The sequence below is a fragment of the Hetaerina americana genome, unplaced genomic scaffold, assembly GCF_022747635.1.
Source record: "Hetaerina americana unplaced genomic scaffold, ioHetAmer1.1.p SCAF_9, whole genome shotgun sequence".
NCBI classification, from domain to species: Eukaryota; Metazoa; Arthropoda; class Insecta; order Odonata; family Calopterygidae; genus Hetaerina; species Hetaerina americana.
In genome coordinates, this window is record NW_027287538.1 from 76,990,616 (window position 1) to 77,012,413 (window position 21,798).

Genomic DNA, 21,798 nt, shown 5'->3' on the forward strand with positions numbered 1-21,798 from the left:
TCATCTAGTGAACTAGGACCATCTCCACAAACTTCACATCAAGTCATCACTCATTGTGAACCCAATGCAAAGTGAGGAGTGGTTCTTGACCAGACGCTTGGTCTGCTTTGCTCACATTAACTCTCACCTCTTTGGGGTTTTACATGGAAGCTTGAATGGATTCTGGAAATGAATCATTTGTTGCAAGATGTGTTACTTTCCGCAGGAGATTTCACCCTTACTCGACACCAAGCACTGATATTGTGTGAGATCATTGGAGAGAGAGTCTTGGGGGGGAGGGATGATTAGCTGGAAATTATTTGTCACAAAATTAGGTCAAAAAGTGTAATTAATGGAGAGCACAAGTATGCTTTTCTTTCATTAAATAAAAAGTTTCAAAAATAGGTAAACCATAAAAAAGTAACTTTTGCAGCTGATTTGGCATGATATGACATGCCCGTTGATGGCTACGTACCATCCAGTTTTCTTAAATGCGATGCGGACTTTCTGCAGACCTTATATTTTAAGAAATTACTGAAAGACAAAATATTTATAATAAAAAAACCAATGGAGGTCAAGTTGTTCATTACAAATAAAATGGGGTTGAAATACGTGTACCTTAAAAGTTAATTATTAAGGCAACTATTTATTCAATTAACATATGTATTATGTACATGACTCCTTGTATAAATATTATGCAGTTTATTTTCACTGGCTGTATTAGTATTCATATTTGAACTAAAACTGTACATTTAAAAAACAATTTCTGTCAAGGTAATTCTCCCCAAATTTGATTTTAAATTAAATGACGTAGGGTATAAAATGGGCAGCATCAATCACTCATCTTCATTAACTTAAATACTCATACAAGCACCAAGACATATACTTAAAAGTTTCATCTATAAAACACTGGGTTCCTATATGTAACTACGCCATCCTCACCTTAGATGCAAAATACTGTGATCACGTAAATTATTAATAATACTTGTGGGTTTTTCAAGTAGGCACAATGGAATTCACAGATCCATAGAAGAACGTTGAGGCACAGTCTAAATGCCCCGAGGATGTGCTTAATTTCTTGTTTATTCTTTTATGTATTCCAATATGCAATTTCAGAAAAATCTTAAGTTTTATTAAAGAAATACAACTATATTCAATCACTTCGTGGAAAGCTTGCTCTTTTATTTTTCTTAAGAATGCCTACATTATATTTCATTACTACACTTGGTGTACTTGGCATCACATCTGTGAAAATATGAGCCAAGGAAGAAACTGTCATCCTATTCTTTATTTTTGGACTCAAATCATTCAATCACTTCCAACTTGAGACAAAAGCCCATTCCAACTACTGCTAATATGAAGTTTCCTTAAAGCAAATATGACATGTTTCCTTAAAGATGTTTGAGGAAATTTTTCAGAGGCATATATGGATATTTAGCCCACTCACAAATACCTAGGGTAGGAGCCCTGCAAATGAAAAGTAATCCACCAGATCTTACAGAGGCACACCTAGTTCCAACGGAGTACTTTTTTGAGGAATACTATTATAACATTTAAATACCAGTTGAAGGTGGCACCACCGGCTGCTCTAAGTCAGTTCTATGGACTTCTGAATTCCACCGCACATTTAGTAAAAAAAACAGGTTGACATATTCATGCTCGACAAAATGTTTTGGCACCAAACGATATTATTCTTAAACATTTATGGTGATCCAAAAACAATGTTTTCCTGGATAGAATTTGCCCAGAGCCAAAAGGTTGCCTGATGAAATTTCACAATCCATGCAAATTTTTCCATTCGAAATTGGTCCAGAAATTTTTTAATTTTTATGGAATTGTGGTAGAATCATAATAAATGGCATGGGAGTTTAAAATTACTGCCATTCTACTGGTCACACCCACAAAATTATTTGATGCCCTTACTTTCACATTTTTACGAAAAGACTTTGAGTAAAATACATCATTTTGTTTGTCCATTGTTACATCGTGAGGCTGCAAAGGAATCAGAAAATAAGATTCATCTATTTGTTTTTTTTTAAAGCAACAGTCAGTCTACTGGTCGAAGGTAAGTTTTGGATGAACCCCGAGTCTAAGCGCACCCTTCTAACCACTGCCCAACGCGGCACTTCTGAGCCACACATTACAATAAACCATTCTCCAACTTTGCATACTTCCCACCTTGTTCTTGCCTCCAAGAAATGACTTTCCCTTTCCCTGCCTCACTTGCTCCTCACTTGACATTTGTGTTTGCCTCTATTCTCCCCTTCCACATATGTACCACAAGTCTTCAACATTCCATTGCCACTCTAAATATCCTTGGAAAAATGGGTGAAGACAATGGGAGGAGAAAAAATTGGATAATGGAGGAGAGAACGTGAGAGGTAAACGAAGCAGGGGGAGGGAGTGTAAGAATAGGAACATCAAACTGAGCAACGCAGGACGTATAATACAGAATTGAGGAAGGGGTAGCGTGATTAGGGAGTGGGGGTGGGGGGGGGGGGGAGAGAGAGATTCCTTTAGATGTTAATACTTGGCACTTTTGCACTTGTGGCAAGTTCTTTCCAGGAAATACCCATTTTTTGGCCATTCGCAATACTTGTACATAGTACAATCATTAACCTTAGAGAGCTTATTTGCCATTTGTGGAGTGCATGACAGGATATGCCTCAAAATGCAGACATAACCAAGGTCATAATGTGTGTGTATGTTTGAATTTTTATAATCGAATCCACAACTTAGGCTGGCAGGAATACAATTCAATAATAGCATACAAAAATACATCACAGGAATCATTTCAGTAAGTTACAGAGGGAGAAAGCTTTACAGCCATAAACATGAAAAATGCTCAAGCAAGTTTATTGCCAATGAATTTATTCGCAACTAATTACCTCCCAATAATTTTTTTTGCTAAAATGGCCATTTTCCACTGGCCTTTTAATGGATACTTTATGGATCAAAATTTAAGATAAGCTTGCAGCTTGAGATACGTCTTTTCAGTACACTTAAGTTTCATGACCTCTTGAAAGAGTGCAAAATTCTGAATCATAGTCCATGATTGGAATCAACAACACCTTATTTGGTCACAAAATAGGTTTGCTTTGGTCAGCAGGGCAATGAGGTTACATATGGTCAAGTGTTCAACAGTTCCACGGAAAAATCCTGGAATGCAAGTATTTCAATGAAGAGAATAATAAGAGTGGCATATGCATCTTGCGAGAGACCTGAGCTTCCCACCACATTACTCCGAAGGCTGAAGGCACAGACAATGCATTTCCACTGAATCAGCCATTGAGAGCAGGCAGGCGCAGCACTAAACAGGATAAAAGGCCACCAAGTGGCTGCACCCACCCACCAACACACCTCCGCGCTTCAACTGGATGCATGAGGCTCAGCATCGGAGAGAGCATCGGCACTGGACGATGCTTGCGGAGGGAGAGGACCGAGGCCCTGAAAATACCCCTGAGCATTCATCACTGCCTCAAAGCCAATGTTATAGACGGGATGGAGAGGAGCCTGCAAAGAGATCATTCGACAGCGTTCATGAACAGATGCACAACAACCAATATGACCCAACCCGATCAATCTTACAGAACAACACATTCGACTCTACTTGGAATATGATCTGGGCCAGATTGATTTTATGATTTCTCATCAAGACATTGGACCTCCAATCATGTCCAAAATATAGTTTAATGACAACTAGATGAAAAGTTGAAAACTGATTGTTTAAATACTCGATATGACGGACAGTTGATGTTACCATGGTTACAATATTCATATTCACCGGTGAGCAATCTCATTTGTCAAATGAAAGTGGAGTTATTGGCAATCTCCGAGCTGAGTAAACATTCACATTGAGGAATGAATGGATTCAACAATATAATTATAAAAGCGGGCCCAAGGGATGCAAATCAATTCGTCAAGATCCGAGTGAGAGTGATGACAGAGAGGTGCGAGGGCACACAGCTGGCACCCGGAGGGGCACATGAACTGACACTTAATACACGCGTTAAAACGTTTATGAAAATAAATGATCTCTGGGCAACAGGTTTTAAAATGAAGGACCGAGAGGTTTAAAGTGTCCAGGCATCCTCTACAAGCTCCCCCACACCCCCTTCCCACACCAACAATCAATTCTTGAATTGAAAGACCTTTAAGAAAGAGATAATTAACCTTAAAGCATTACAGGAGAAATTCGTAATTTCAAGATCCCAATGACAATTGTTGATTAGCATCAAAGCAGAGAATGAAATCACGACTGAACCCTCTGAATGGGCTTTTGGTGTATGGCTGAAGAGGATTATTACGATTGGATGGGAGAGTTTCCAACGGCCATTCACTATTTATTCACTGAGATTTAATCTTATTGTGGTCAAATCTAGTCTAGTGAACTTACCAATTCATTGTTTGGGTTTCCAACAATACATGTTGTTGACCCCTCTTGACTGGAAAAGTGCTGTGCTACTGAGAGACCACTTAACCCATAGCATGTGTGATACACATCTCGGGGCCTGGAGGAAGAAAAAAGACAGTGGACACACCAGCTTGGACTTTTTTTGCCACCATTTCTTTCTTCACCGATGGATAATCAAAATAAGAATCCAAAGCATAACACAAGCACGTTTTGAAGATAAGGGCACCACAAATTGTGCTCTTCACAAACTGACCCATTACGAATCCCACTGGTGCCCAAAGTCATTCATGGATAAATATCAGGCAGGGAAAAGGGAAAGGAACCAGCCATAATTCAACCCCCAAAGGGATGACTGGGCCAGGCACTGAGACACCCTGCACCAAAAGAGTTGGGTTCTTATCTGTCAGGTCAACCTTCTCATATGAAACATTAACATTCATATCTAAGCAGAATAAAAGGATGTTACATAACTGATGTCATATAATTTTAGCATGATAATTTAAATTCAATTGCGGAGCCTGAAGCATGATAATATTCAGAAACGTTGTTGACTTTTGCATTACAGATTGCCTCTGGGCTTAACACGGCCGGGGAGGTCAATTTCATTTGGACCTTCAGAGCAGGTGATGCAAAATCATACGCTATAAGAGTGACCACAAAACATAAAACCATATTTCACACATAAACGTACATTCCCCGCCAAAAATCAAAGGAAGGGAAAATGAGCACAGCAAATTCAGACACAAGACAAATTCACAGGACAAATTGAGATGTGGAAAGGCATTTTTTACGATTTGCTTCTCTGAATATTTGGATATTTTCCACAACAAGTAAAGTGAGTGGAATTGGATGGAGAGTATTCATAGATGCAAGATTATATTAGTTTCGACATAATAGAGGCAATAAAATTATTCTGACAATTTTAATTGAAATAATCATATGACTCACAGACTGTTCTTAATTGAATGAAGAGAAAATGAATGATGTACCAACATGCAGATATGCAAGTCGAAAACTGCACTGAATTGGTCCTTGAATTTCACCCACAATGGAGAATTTGCAGAGACCAGTTTTTTTGGGAGGAGAGAATTAAACGTGCAGACCAAGTGATGGATAAAGTTCACCAGAGGGGCAAATGTCAAAGTGGCCAACACCAAGGAAAACAAGTTCTGCACCACAGGAAAATTACGTCATGCACTACTAAAATGGCTAAATGGAATGATATCTAAAACTAGAACTCGGCCAACTCACTTGTGGGGTTTATCTAGAAGTCCACCACTTGAACTTTGGCAGCAGACCAACAGATACTCCTGCAGCGCTTCTTGGTGGAAAAGCCAATGATCCAACTTGACAACACTCCCATCTACATACATCAGCACAAAGAAAAGCAAAGAAATTTAAAGGTTAAAACTTAAGAATTAAACTACTCAAAAGACACGTTACATATAATGCACTCAGACAAGAAGTGTGGCTCCTTGATTTCTCCTGTTCTTCTAGATGCAATAGCTTTTTATTTCCACCATTACTTTGTCTTTAGAAATGGATAATTGACTATTACTCTTCTCCTTGAGACATTACAAGAACTTCATTACAGCTACAGTAAACTCTCGATTATCCATGCTGTATGGATGCATGGTGAAGCATGGATATATATGTAGAAACTCTTCTTTTTCATTGTGTGATTAATTAGTTTTTTTAAGAATGGAAAGTACATTTTTTCCCTCTTTCAACCATTTCAATTAGGGTGGATATAAGATTACCAAGAACATAGAATGACCTTCAAAGGAACAGTCGGAAAGTTAAACCAATTAAGTAGCCAGGAAAAATAACAAACGACAGGCAGAGGATAAATTAAAAAAAAATTGCTGATTAGAATTAATATTAATCATACGATACTGATCAAAATAATGCAGTACAGGTAGTTAATAACTTATTTGCTGCATAGTAAAACTATGTATTTGCTCGTGTGAAATTGAAAACTTTTTAGAGAGCCTAGGTATTTCAAACTTATATTTTCTAGAAAGTATATCGAAATTTCCAAGCATTTAGTTAACTTAACGATTATAATTTCATTAAAATATTGAGGTGCAGAGAAAAGAGTAGTACAGATATTCCACAAAATGGATAATCCGCTCCCGGATATTCAAGAGTTTATGGTACATATCTATGTATTTCTCCTAATTAGGGATATGGCATAGGGATAAGGTACATATAAATTAATTTAAATAAACATTAGTTAAATAACCTGCTAGTGTTCTTTATGAGATCTTCCAAAGAGCATCCACAAGTTGAGACAATTGACACTATTGAGGATAGGTGGGCGTACAGTATACACATAGGCACAGTTTCCAGGGAATAAGGGTGGAGGGAAACTCGGCATCAGGCCCTACTGTCATAACAAAAGGCAACATGCACATTTTAATGTCCCATCCGATAGATGGTGCAATCCACTAGAAGTGCCTTCTTCACATGGTACCAACCACAATTAGCCATTTGGAATACTTAAAAAAAATTCTGACACTTCCGGGATTCGAACTCCACAGATATACATTGATACTAGTTGAGTACATTTCTAATGGAAAAGATATTCTTTTTTTAACGGTCGAAATAATAATATTCCATGGATTTTTTAAACCCTATATTTGGATATTTCGAATAAAACTTTTAGCAGTGGAATGACAAAGATATTTTTTCAAATATGTTGTGATTAAGAAATAAAAAAATCACACGTGGAAGCATTCATGACATTTATCACTGCTTTGCATACTGAACAATGATTTTGCATGGCGGTGAATGAGATGTGGCCAGGAATATCAAAGGGGCCCCAAATGACAACAAAGCCCCACACTGACCAAAACACAGCCACCCATCAAATGTAAACCTCAATCACCAAATGCCATTCCTACTTTTGGGGAAGTTTTGAGTTACATCACAAGATTTCCCTCGGCAGTGCACAATATGCAATTTTATGTTAAAAACATTGACCTGACTTTAACATCAATGGAAGCTTAACTCAAGTCCAAACCACACCTCCCACTCCGACCCACTGGCTCACTCACTCACAAAGTACGTGAAGAGGGCAACAAAGATACCCCAACCAGCTGCGCCTCCACCCTCCAATTATGATGACTGCTCGTCAAAATTGGGGGGTAGGATTGGGTTTACTTCATTATTCTTCCATTGTTCATACTTAAGTTGGCACCAAATAAACCAATGATCATGGAACACCTTCAGGTTACCAAAGATCAGAGTTAGCAGGTTTCATTCACTCGTGAATTATGTTGACTTTTTCCATAGAGAATACTTCAAAGCACTGAATTTATTTTTTCCTATCTGGATGTCACAGTGCCCGAGACAGTTGGGTGGGATATGCCAGGTTCACTTGCTAATCCCCCTTGGGATTAGCAAGTGAACCTGGCATATCCCACCCAACTAACCCAACGGGCAATATTAAATAACATGCTTACAAAATGATATCGAAGGAAAAATACATTTGCATGTGGTTTCTGTAATGTTGCCAATATTGCAGCTTTGAGAACTTATTTGATGGCTGACTGTGCTTTCGACCAGCGAACATTTTTGCTAGGAATCATAGAAAAAACCATAATTCCAATTTATGGTGAATTTGGCAATTTTTCAAGCAGAAAATATTTTCCCACCCTTCTCCCACATGTATACCCTTGCAAGAACATCACCCATTTCCCCCACACCCAACACCAGTGGACACCAGTGGACACCTTGGCGCACCAAGATACAGAAATGGATGTGGAATTCAAAATAATGGTTTTGATTTAGGTCTTTCACTGAGAGGCAAAGTTATCGTACCTTTTTGACTGAGGATTCGATGTATGAGTGGAAATGCACCACCCTGCCAAAAAGAATAGCAGCCATCGACCAGTTTATTGGTTCGCCCCTGGAATCCACCCTCAAAGCGCATCTGGCGGTTCACATTCCACCTCTGTGCCGTGTGCCAGGTTCCCACAGCACAGCAACCAGGACAGTCGGGCATCATCATTGGAACGTGCCATAAACAAGGTGGTCAAATTTAAAAACACATTCCAGAAAGAAAAAAAAATTACACACACAAATTCGTGTTGGGCAAATTTAAGAATCACATTTAATGAGAAGGTTAACAATTGCATTCAATGGTGGCACCACAGAGTCAATAATATTCTACATATAATTGCTCATATCACGTGACACCAGCGCCATGCACAACTGAGAAAAATGACTGATGCCTTTGGTTTCCATGCATGTCTCACACTTTGATGATAACCACTTGCCCATTAAAACTCTCTTTCCCCTAAAGTATATAAATAATATGCACCTGAATGCAGGCTGCTTTTACATTTTTAGCAGTTTTTTATACATACGAGGTATGTTCAAAAAGTATCGAGAATTTTTAATTTTTGCAGGTTACGTATATTTTATTTTCGATTTTTTGTGGGGTTATATTGATTCTTATGTCTCTCAGTTATGCTAAAAAGTTCGGCCATTTGGAATGTTCAATCAATTGTTGACAGCTGTTTTGCTTGGATGTGTTTTGGCTTCTCTTCGATTTTTGCCTGTTCCAAAAAATAGATCGAATAATCTGTATCACATTTTGTGTGAAAAACGAAATGAAGTGCGCTGACGCAATCTGAATGTTGACTGTGGCATATGGAGAGGCTACCTTGGAACAAAGCAATGCTTATCGGTGGTATCAAATGTTCTCAGAGGGCCGAGAAGATGTGAAGGACGAAGAGCGTGCCGGATGCCCGAGCACGTCAACGACAGACGAAAACATTGATGAAGTGAAGAAAACAGTATTGGCCAATCGTCGAATCACCATTAGAGAAATTGCTGAGGACCTCAACATATCGATTAGCTCGTGCCATTGGACATTTACCAATGATTTGGGCATGACACGGGTCGCCGCGGTATTCGTACCAAAATTGCTCAATTTCGACCAAAAACAGCAATGCATTAACATTGCTAATGAGGTGTTGGACTCTGTCCGCGATGACCCAAATTTGCTCCAGAGGGTCATAACTGGCGATGAATCATGGGTTTATGGTTATGACATGGAACCTGAAGCTCAATCATCCCAATGGAAGCTGCAGCACGAGCCAAGACCGAAAAAAAGTGAGCCAAGCTCGGTCAAATGTGAAAGTTTTGCTTACAGTTTTCTTCGATTGCAGGGGCATGGTGCATAATGTGTTCTTGCCACAGAGTAGAACGGTAAATTCGGAATATTACCCGCAAGTTATACGCAATTTGCACAAAGCAATCCGCCACAAACACCCGGATTTGTAGAAGAATAAAAATTGGCTTTTGCACCATGACAATGCTCCTGCTCACACATCATTACTTGTGCAAGAATTTTTGGCCAAAAACAACACACTAATGATGCCGCAGTCACCGTATTCCCCAGATCTGGCCCCCAAAAATGATTTTTTGAATTGTGGCATGCTGATTACACTTGTGCCATAGATATACAGGGTTCTCACTCACTCCCACAACTCACAAGTTTTGAGTTGGTAAGAGGCCAAAGGTCTGAGTGGCACACCGACCAGCCTCCCAAGCCCAAAAAGGCAAGAATGAGCAAATCAAAAGTGAAAACAATGCTCATTGTCTTTTTCGAGAGTAAAGGAGTGGTCCATAAGGAGTTTGTTCCTCAATTGGACAGACAGTTAACGCTGTCTACTACGTGAATGTTCAGGAAAGACTGAAAAAGACATCTACCCTACCTGGCAACTCCATCATGACAACGCCCCTTGCCACAACGCGCTACAAGTCTGTGAATTCCTGGCCAAACACCAGGTGCCAACGATGCCCTCCCCCCCCGATGGCCCTGACGTCGCCCAAGCAGACTTCTTTTTGTTCCTTCGGATTAAGGCAGCCCTGAAAGGAACCTGTTTTTTGTTCATAGAAGAGATCCAATCAACTGTGACAAAGACCTAGCGAGAGGTCACCGAAGACGCCTTCCAGGGCGCGTGCCGGTCATGGCAGAGTCGCTGGAGAAAATATGTGGAAGCTCAAGGACAGTACTTTGAAGAATTTAAAGTGTTTGTGCTATCATGTTCAACAAATTAATTAAAAAAAAATAATTTCGTTACTTTTGGAACTCACACTGTAAGCCAAGCTTCACCCCTGTCCCTATCAACTCAATTGCTAAGTTGATTACAGTCATCCCATATTATCACATTTCAAATTGCAAATTTTGATACTTCCTTCCTTGTGAGCAAGATTCGATTTCCAATTGCCTCTTCTTGGTTAGCCTTCGCTTGATTATACACGAATTCACTCCTTTTATTGGCACACTGAGCATGTTCGTGTTGGCAATGAGCATTAATTATGACCCACTTCAGGTGCTCAAGTTGCATCTGTCACAGTTGCATACATTGTTGCTTTCGATAGATGCCTTGCTGTTATTAAAGCATCACCTGTGTAGCTTATACGAGAGCTTACAGTTAACCCAGCATTATTTATGTACAAGAAATGATAATATAAAGGGTTATGGGCCGGGAGGTTCTCACCAGACTGAATAACCAGTGCATCAAAACACAAAGGGGAGAGCTGAGAGCATGAGAGGTATCCGGTTGGAAGAGCTGATATCCATGAGGTTGGTTTGGAGTCTTGGAGGACACCTCACCTTCCCCAGGAAATGTTCTCCAGGGTCATTTTGAGTCCTAGCAGCATTAGCAGAGAAACTGCTAGCGGGCAGTCGAGTCGGGAAATGAAGAAGTGCAGTCTTTAAATGTTGCTGCTGAGTGGATTAGAAGGCATCAGGACGTTTCCTCTTGGTCCTGAGTGGATGGATATCTTTGGATGATGACACATAGGATTGGCCAAAGAGATACTGGACATGCTTGGAGAGAACTATGTACAGGATTTGCATTACCCCTCGCCCTTTTGATAACATAGAGACTGGTTGACTTTGTAATAGCAGCGGAGATGGTGATGCAAGAACATCCCAAGAGATCTCAAGGTTGAAATCGAAAATTAGTGAAACGGGGGTACTTAAATTGATGATATCAGGATGTTCATGGCATTGAGACTTCCTCTTGATCAGTACGAAGGACTATTATGTTTGCCGGGACAGGATGATGCTTTCACAATTGAGTCTGCCAAGACCAAGAATGCCAAAAACTGAAAAGGACAATGAATGGGTAATCAAGCAATTGTCGTGATGATCGTGGGCAAAGGAAGTCTGGAACTGCAACGACTAACATATGTGCTCTTCACTCGATACATTTGAGGGCCTTAGCAATTACATTCGTAGAATAATTACCACTAGAAACGGTGAAGAAGTAGCGATTAAAGGTAAGAGAACTGTGACTACAAAAGTGACGGACATTTGTGTAGAATGATAATTGAGATTAATCAGTAACGTGTCGTTCATACCTGATCTCGATCGCAATCTCACCTCCATTAGTGGATTGTCATCAAAAGGAGGGCTTTTGTAATTTTCTTAGGAGACATGACGACAGGAGCAGACCATCATCTCATTTTGTTTAAAAAAGATCAGAGCCACCCAATAAGAGGGTGAAGAGTGTAATAAGATCTGGGGCATAGCTAAAAGAGTCGATGCAGTTATTGCAGATTCTAACTCGCAGCACAAGGAGCTGAAACGCTTGCATCAGGAGACAATGCAGAGGGCTCAATTTGTCATTGACGTTCATTGGTGATTAGACAGCAGTCCTGTTAGTGTCAAATCACTCGAGTAGAGAAGTGAGGTGTTTGCACATTTCTTAATACGTTGAAATAAACAAGAAGTTGCTGTTTGCACAACCCTAAGAAGCCAGAAATAGAGGAAACCTCGAAAGGCAGCGGAATGTTAAATTGGGTTCGGAGATGGAAGGGAGAAAGATGGCTAAGTCAGGGAAGCAAAAGCGGCTTTTTTAGACAGGAGAAAGTTACAAAGAAATAATGTAGGGAAAAAGAGCAAGTTCTTCGGATACATGGCAGATATAAGTTATCAGGATCCGTCCAATCCTTTTCTTCTAAGAGGTAGAATACCTCGAGTAGTAGCATAAACTAGATTTTACCTCTATGGTTGAATTAAAGACTTTTGCATCTCTCTCTTGTAGTGTTGCCTACTGTTGGCATGGCTCGTTTGAAAAGCTATTCCAAGAGATTTCACCAGATATAACAAAAATATCTAACGCAGGAATCTCTCAGAATATTAAAACTGCACCCAAAGATAATTTTTTGTCTGCTGCTTAAAATAAAACAATAGTTTAATCCAACGCATACACAATCGTCTTCAAAACTATTTGTTTTCAAAAGTTTTCACTGCTCACAATTGGAAAAAAATTAGTTCAAATGCATAAATAATTAATTTATCTGAGATAATAATATTATTCATATCCCTTGAAAGAAACATTCACAGACTTCTCCTGGCCACTGGCCATTTTCTCTTTGCAGGTTCCCTAGACTGGCCAGCCACAGGCGTTTTAGGGAATCTGTGAAAGAGGGAGAGAGGGAGAGAGAGAAAGGGAGAGAGAGGGAGGCTCACCAGGAGTGCCTTGATGTCGCAGAGGGACTCGCGGCCAAGCAAGGAGAGGGCTGCCAAGCCGCAGAATGCATAGCCGCCATGTGCCTCCATCCCCGGCACGCCAGAGAAGCCCCCTTCGTACGTCTGGCACCTGCCGACAGTGGAGAGTCAACTGTGTGTGCGTACTCACCTCGGCACTGCTCAACGAGATCACCAAGTAATAATGCCTTCCACAAGTGGCATGTCAGTTCTAGCGCCCCAATCCCTAAGGCCACTGCTATCCCTTCAACTAGTAATATGGTAAAAATGACCCAGTACAGAACATCCAATGACTTCATCCAAAAGCATATGAGTTTAATTGGCTAGGCCTTCATATTCCGACTGTAAAGGTATAGTTATTACATGCTTCACGTGAATTTTGTGATAGTTAAATTTATATCTGGAACCTCATTAAGATAGAACATGCAAACACTGAAAAAATGTTCATATTTATAATCCATTTGAATTTTGCTAATATTTTTTTCCTTATTCCAATAAAAAATTGGCATTTTTTTCAGGAGACCTAAGGCAATTGTGTTAGTACTATGGGAATCAAAATACCATTGAATACTCATTGGCCATAACCTCAACTGAAAAATTAGCCATATGACAGAAAAATTAAACCAGTGCTTGAACTGAAAATGATAAAACACTCTTAATTAACCAAAAATAAGTATAAGAGACTGTTTTAGCCGTTACTCTGTGGAATTTTTCCATCGTATAGAAAGAAAGAAAACACAGCAATTCCACATTTACAATTTATTCAGACTAAATAAAGATTTATTCGTCTGAATAAATTGTAAATGTGGAATTGCTGTGTTTTCTTTCTTTCTATACAAAAATAAGTACTATAAAAAAATTAGCTATTGACTATATTCACACAGTGCACTCCGAAATGATTACCTGGGACTAGAGTCACCTAAGAGTATGCATCACATATAAAAGATTAGGAAAGAACCCTCAATCAAATGATTTTGAAAACTACAGCACGCCAAACAGGCATACGTAATGTCCAGATTACATATGCACACATATCTGAAATTCTCTGAAAACACAACTATTTGATTAATTTAAAAATTCCCTCTTCAATTCCACAGACTTCATTCTGCCCATTTAAAAAAAATCCCAAAAGGCCTCCCCTATTCCTGCACCTTCCTAACATTCTCCCCTCTATCACAGTCTTCTATCAGTTACAACACTACAACAGTGATTCCGGCCTCCTTTCAATTCCTCCCAACAATCTCCTCTCCTCCTTTCACCACCCCTAGCCCCCCCTCATTTGTTTCCCTTTCCGCTTACTTCACCTTCTCCATCATTCTCAACGCCCACATTTCAAAATCCACCAATTTACGTCCATCATCCTGCTTCAATGGCCACGTTTCCAACCGCACAAAACCATGCTCCATCTCAAGTCAGAAAACTATTTTCCAACATGAATCGCTTCCACAAAGTGACGCCTCAAACCATTCTATTCCATTTCAAGGTTTTGACGAGTCTTTTCTTAACATTCTGACTCAACGTCCCGGTTATCAATTCTATCCTCCTTTAACTATGTTTGCTTCCCAATTCAGTAGTATTATTTGTCTGTTCGTACATCCTTCAACCAAACTCCATGCCTACATCCTTCCATTTCCTTCTCTTGCCTATCTTTCTAATCATCTTGTTTGTGACCCATAGATTCCTCGTCCTTTTCCTATTCCCATAGCTTCATTTCTGGCTTACGATGCTCTGTTTTCGATATGTTCCCACTGTTCCTACATTACATCCATCCCCTCCCCCTCACTCATAATTCTCTCTACAGGCTGCTGACATACATACATACTCTTTTCTTGTCATCCTAGATAATGATTCTACATTCCATTCCTCAAACTCATTTCATCAATTTTTTCTCCTGAATCTGACATTACACTTCATTAGCTCTAAATTATCATCTGAATCCACATCTACTCCAAGGAAACTGTGCAAAGTAATCATACTCTTACTAACCATAACATAGCCTGATATCTTTCTAAATCCCCAGGCACTTTTCAAGTATACCTATGCCTAATGTGATATTTAAACCAAGTGTTCATTTTGATTTAGTCCTCTCTCTATTGCTTTCACTTCTTACAGCCATAAAATATCTATAATTCCTCTTTCCCTCTTCTATCTTTTAATTTCCTTGTACTCAACATCCTAATAACATTTCAAGTCCATATTCTAACTAATTTGTTCCTCCTCTGTGCTGCTCCTGCCATCACTCCTGCTTGGCAAGGATTTCTTGAGATGACGACCATGGAAGCCTAACCTCTCCCACTGCCAGCCGCAACAAACACACAGCTGATTGGGCTGAGTCCCGTAGTTACCAAGACTCTTGTTCTCTATACTGACCATCATTTTAATCTTGGGGATAATAATTGAGGTGGTTTCCTGTTTCTTTCCTCAAGACCGGTTTGAACGTGACACCATCACTCAATGGCCGTCCCACTGGGGTCAGATGCCTTTGCAGCCACCTCGCTTCAGGAACAGACGCTGCGTGGACTACCTTTCCTCTGGCTCATAACCTTTGATCTATTTGCGTGGGTGACCCCACCAGGAGCAATTGTTATCACTCCCACCAGCACAGGTCTAGGGGCCAATAGAATTTGAAAGCTCTTCCAACACGTCAAGGTGGTAGTCTATGGGGAGGCAAAGAAGGGTTGCAAAAATTTTTATCATTGTCTCCTGGCATAGGGTAGGTTTTTGGTTTCTGATGGAACCTGACACAGCACAGCACTCAACTCTTTTAGCCTTTATTAACATGACATTAAATATCTTTGAACCCCAAACTACATATTACAATTTTTGATATATTTTAATTCTGAGTACTATCTACCTCCCTTACATCTATCCAATATGCCTATTCTTTTTCTCCCTCTACTTTTCTTTCCCAGCAATCTCTCCTCCATCACTGCCCTTCAGCACGCCATTGACACTCAAAAAATACCCTCCACCCACTAGTCATGACTTCTTTGAATATCTTCAGACAGCCTCTCCTCCACTAGCCTAGAACTATACCAAGAGCATCATTGTCAGTTTTCTTTTCAGTCTATTTCATCTCCTCCGTCCTTCTCCACATTCACATCTCAAAAGGCTCCAATCAACACTTATCCCTTAGCTTCAAAGGCCAGGGTCTGGGTGATACAAATTAGGCTCTGTATGAAAGTTTTCACTGGTATTTTATTCATATTTTAACTTAACGCCCCTTTCATCATCTCCAGCCTCTTTGTAAAAGCTTCTTCAGCAATTGCAATCCTTCTTTTAGTGTGCCCCCACTCTACTGCACAACATTTCCTAATTAGGTGAACTTTCCTACATGTTCTGTTGGATGTCTCTCAACTTCAATGTTTATCTTAGCCTTTCTCCATCATTCAGGACCTCATCACCTTAAGTTTTCTTATGCTAGGCTACCATTTCAACCTACTGGAGCCCATCTCAACTCTACGTTTGCTATCCACTCCTGTGCCTTCTGAGATATATACAGGTTCCAAATAAGTCTTCTATCCCTCCACTTCACTCCTATCTTCTGCAAAATGCTTATTAGTTGATGGGTCAAAATATTCATCTGAAGCATACCAAGTTAACAAAGGTACACAAGGCTCAACCCTTGGCCCACTCCTCTTCCTGATAAACATCAATGACCTACCTAACTGCTTACCAAATAATGATGGAATAATACCAGTATTGTACACTGATGGCACTAATGTAATAATATCAACACAAACATATCCCAGCCTTGTGGAAAAATCTAAGTCTGTCACACTTGCAATAAACAAGTGGTGCACAGACAACCTTCTAGACTTAAATGTAAACAAAAGTAAAATAGTATACTTTACACGCAATAAGAACAAGTCAGATGATCTGCTGGTAAAGATTAATGACCAATCAATTGAGCATGTGACGGAATGCAAATTTCTAGGTATTTCTCTATGTGCAAATATTTCTTGGGATACTCATGTAAAAGCCCTTCAACACAAGCTGAGTTCAACTTGCTACTTATTAAGACACCTGTATGAAACTACAAGTTAAACTGTACTACTCAATTTATACTATGGGGAAATTTATTAAAATATAACCTACTGTATAATATTATAGGGATCAGCTGCTATTTATCAAAGCATCTTTAAAATCCAAAAGAAAGCAATTAGAATCATAACCAGGAAACCTCAAAATGCTCCATCAAGGCCTATTTTCCATGAATTAAATTGGCTACCACTCCCGTGCATCTACATTATGTTTTTAATTGTAAATGTAAAAAATAACATTGGCAACTATTCTCTTAACTCTGCCTATCATCATCATTACACCAGAGGCAGGAATGACATCCATTATGGGAATATAAGAACTAAAGCATTGAATTTAGGACCCAATGAAATGGGCATCAGATTATATAACAAACTACCCAAAAGTATCAAGGATACAAAGGGAACTGCTCCATTCAAGCATAAATTAAAAAGATATCTACAGCGCAATACGTTCCACTTGGTTGACGAATATCTCAACAATATACCCAACCAGTAAGTTCATACTTTTAGTTTCTAGCAATGGTCATGGTCTGATTCATGTTAATGATCAATGATTTTTCTGAATTTGATATAGCATGTGCATGTTACAGCCAATGTTCATGGGTTTGTACCAAACATTTATGTAACTATGAGCATAATTTATTTTATGTATCTTAAAGGAGCCTGTGTCTTTGCTCCTCTTTGACGTGCCTTATATCATGTACATACACCACCCACCTGGTATTTTTGTATTGTCATCTCTGGGCAAATAAAAAGTAATAATAATAATACTTAATTTTGCCTAGCTTTCTTTGTTGAATGCTTTCACAAATTCTATGAAGCATAAAAATACCTCCTGGTTGCACTCTTCCTGTGTACCTTCCACTAGTGACCTCATTACTGCTATGCCATTGCATGGACCTTTCTCTTTTCTAGAAATTAACCGTTCTATGCTTCTCCTATTGCACTCCACTCTTCATCCCTTTGCTGATGATTCCAAGGGCCACATTCACCATGGATGAAATCAAACTGAAGTCCTTTTCCAGTCCATAGTCCACCATAATTAATCTTTCATATTCCAATTCTCACATACTGTTGATTTTCCCTTTTTTAGGGATGGGTATATTAACATTGATCTAACAATGTATGATGGCCCTAATTACTCCCTCCATGAGTGCTACGGTGGTGGTGGAATCCTCCATCACTAATTTAAAGGGGTTATTTGAAACAAAGTCCACACATTTCTCATTATAATTGTTTTGGAAGACTCAAATGACCTGGAACGATTGGAAATTGTGCATCGCAATGAGACAAGGGAACTTCAAATGATAATGCTTTTGTCAATCATTCTCTCCTCTTTGCACTTAACTTCCATAACTCTGATAGCAACAACGCCTGCACAACAACTGACGCCATCCATCCTTATATCTCACACACACCACCTCCCCACCAAGCCCTCTTTAAACCCCTCCCACCCATACATATCTACCCACCCTGATTTTGCAGGACATCTGCCACACTCGGGACTTCTGACTAGTATTGTACCCGAGGATAAGGCATTAGATAGGAAACATGTTATACAAAATAAACAACTGTGGAATATCAAAGGGTTATTACTTTGCATAGTGGTTAATTTCTACAGATTAGAGCCTGCCACTATCATATAGCAGGGCCACTATGGCATATATTGGGCCCTTGGCAAAGGTCCAAGGCATTGCCTTGTGGAGGACCCTTAATGCTATGTGATCACCAGTAACAGTACAGGAAATAAGATAAAAATGTCAATGGTAGTGGTTCACCATCACGACGCGATTGAGTTTTTCACATCTCCTTATGTGCTCACCGGCAAACTTCCCACCCAATTAAGCCTGGCAGCAAAACTCACCTCCAACATTTGCAGATATATTTCTTCTATGAAATAGGCACTGAAAATGGGCAAGGTGGCATTGCTCTGCCATTCCCTTCCCCTACCCTACCATCCCATGACATAAAGCAACATCATTCTCACACAACACACTCCAAGGATCTCACACATAAACATGTACAATTACCAAGTCTAAAATCTGCATGAATTCCAACTGATGCTACATATATATCAGTTGTTTAATTGCAATGAAAATGCCATTGCTAAAAACAAACTAACTTTTTTGCACTTTTGAGAAGAATTCAAGCATAGAACCATCCCCACTACGGCAAACTACCTACCCCTCCAGTCCCCTCCTCTTTCATGCATACAATTTCATCATAACCACAAGTGGGAAGCTAAGTACAATGCACACAAAGTGCCCAAAGGCACCAGTGGGTAGCTGGGAATAGAGTTGCACCAAGAAGGGAACAGGAGAACGCTGAAATCCTTTCACGAGGGAGCTGCCCAAATGAAGTACCCGACATATGCAGCAAGCGATTGCATTACCAGTCAAGCCTTCTTGATCATTCGTCACTTCCATGTGTCCTGGTAACTCACCCGATTATCCACTCTGCCGAAAGGTCAAAGAGATCATCCGAGAATATGTTGGTCAGACGTGCAACGTCCAGAGCACAATACAAGCCACGAATGTCCACTTCTCCTCCAACATGCATGTGGAAGGCACCATCCGAGGAGCGAACTGACCACAGAAACTCTCTCAATTTCTCTCTGAATAATAGGAGAAATAACAATTAGGATTTCCCTCTTTAGAACTCCCATCAATCCTGGTGAAAAGCATCTTGTCACCAGAGCACACCACTTGAGGTGATAGTTTGAACGATGTGCTCAAACACCATGAGTGGCAATGTGCTCCTTGAGGGAAGGGGGGTGTTTGTGGATGGGAAAGGCTTGGGCTTTCAACTCTAACGTGAAAAACACAATAGGGTTGATTTTTCCAATACTAAAAACAAAAAAAATACATGGGAACATACAAATAGAACAAAATCCATCAGATGCACGCCACAAATGGTTCCAAAAATTCATTGAAATACTCTAGGAATCGAGAAACGTAATTACCATATATTATATCTTATTAGATGCATGATTATTAAATTAAAGCAAAAACTAGATTGCATTGCATAGGCTGAAGGTCAGCAGTGTATGGCATAAGGTCAAGATTAATGAGGAAAGCCACATGAAAAAGGGGGAATTTTTGTGGGGTTGGAGATTACTGAATAATAGGTACTTTTTTACTGTTTTTAAATGATTAACTTCTAAATTTGGGTGTCTTAAACTTAACAGGATGTAACCTCAGTGAGTTTGCTCTCCTGAATCATTGCCAATAATGCTAATAGCAAACTGGTGAAGACTGATGGGCTATATTGAAGTTTTCATTTTTGGAGTAAAACAATAGCATCCAATGCCTTAAACTAGGAGATCATCCACAACTCAAAACCATACTATTACATTTAACAAGAACATCTTGTGAGAAGTACACAGGTATATAATATGACCACAAACTCAAAAATCTCACCATATTAACTCAAATGCCTACATTGGAAAAACTTTAGCCATATTGCCCATTTAATGCTTTTGAGATTTCAGTAGACACATTTCGTTACTCTTTATTCACAAGGTCAAAATCCCTTCATGAACTTATCAATAACTCGACTTAAAGATACAGAGCTCATGAGTCAACATTTATGATTCAAAGAAAACCAAAATGCTACCATAAATGCAAAGCACCCTGCATTTACCTGTTAATCACCTTGTATGCTTCCTCCGTTCCTATGATGCATAAGGAATTGACCGCAGCGTAAGTCGGCGCTAAGTGTGGGTATTGTCCAGGTCCACCACCAAAACCTCCTTCGGGACTCTGACATCTAAACAAACACAATCCAAGTTAAACTCATTTCAGACAATAGCCTAACAAATGATGCCCAAATACCCAAGTACCTTGCCAAAAATTGGACTATTTTAGATAACTCCCTGGGTTGAAGCTGCTCATCCAAGAGCTCTAGACTGTGAAGAATCCAATAACAAAGCCACGGTCGACTAGAATCAAGGCACTGAAATTAAACCTTAGATGTGTAATGCGATCTCATGTTTATCCAACCATATTTAGAAGACTGAGTTGGCTAGCTCAATTGCTCAAAGCGTTTCAATTTTCTATTTCAATTCTCACGACTATAAAAAAAGATAATATTCTTACTTCGTATGCTACCGAGAGATGCGTTAAACATTTTTTAAGGAAAGATATATGCCTTTCCCTCAATAACGCAGGCGCTTCAGGGTCGATTTGAACCAGTTTAAAGAACGTTTCGAAGAGTTCATTCACAGATTCTTCAACTGTTACCTGCGAGACGAGGAAAAAGAATAAAACCTGTGCCAGCCGTGCACCCTCTTAGGTGAAACGCATGCAAAACGGTAGGGTTTGAACCAAGTTTAATCATGTCATGCCGGATGCCATTAGAAGAATAACAGGAGAGTTAACCATCGGAGGTTAGCCATTAAGTTGAAGGAAGTTATAAAGTAGCATCTGCAGTTAATACCTGATCTATCGATGTTGGTGTAAAACACCCTTGTTCTTTAAACCGTTCCCTTTCAAGATCTTCGTAAGCCCTTACGTTAGCCGCCATTCCAAGGTCTCGAATAAGCCTGTCGATAGTCGACTAACGTGCAAGCGCAGTTGTACTGAATATCTTTGGGGCTGTCGTTATACATAAATTATTTGTGATTACATTAAGTTTTTTAAGTCTCAAACGCTCCGTAATCTTCTTGCTGCATTGGATTAGATGGCTATCAGAAATCTTGGTGTCATCGATCTCTCTGGTGATTCCGAAATTTGCTGTATTTAATGCAATGGCAAAATGATGCATTCGAATTCTTTATTCGCCTGTTGGAAAGCAGCTAAAAATCATCCTTATGGTGGACAAATTGAAAAATCCTTTTCGCGGCT

General features: G+C 39.6%; 1 protein-coding gene across 1 annotated transcript; it reads right to left on the reverse strand.

The window, feature by feature from the left end:
- Window positions 1–596: 596 nt before the first annotated feature.
- Window positions 597–21,733, reverse strand: Fntb (Farnesyl transferase beta subunit). The gene is made up of 10 exons (XM_071597930.1): window positions 21,392–21,733; window positions 21,052–21,195; window positions 20,796–20,908; window positions 20,597–20,722; window positions 19,398–19,568; window positions 12,894–13,023; window positions 8,219–8,351; window positions 5,645–5,756; window positions 4,376–4,490; window positions 597–3,492 (listed from the first exon to the last, which is right to left on the reverse strand). The coding sequence occupies exons 1-10, from the start codon at window positions 21,476–21,478 to the stop codon at window positions 3,349–3,351; spliced, it is 1,275 nt and encodes a 424-aa protein (XP_071454031.1). The 5' UTR covers window positions 21,479–21,733; the 3' UTR covers window positions 597–3,348.
- Between the last annotated feature and the right edge of the window lie 65 nt (window positions 21,734–21,798).

Excerpts from the sequence above, each read along its gene's own strand:
- Fntb (XM_071597930.1), bottom strand. The coding sequence starts at position 21,478 with ATGGCGGCTAACGTAAGGGCTTACGAAGATCTTGAAAGGGAACGGTTT. Across the intron at positions 19,569-20,596 it reads GCATACAAGGTGATTAACAG|AGAGAAATTGAGAGAGTTTC; the intron begins GTAAATGCAGGG and ends CCTATTATTCAG. Across the intron at positions 4,491-5,644 it reads CTTCTAGATAAACCCCACAA|GCCCCGAGATGTGTATCACA; the intron begins GTGAGTTGGCCG and ends TTCTTCCTCCAG.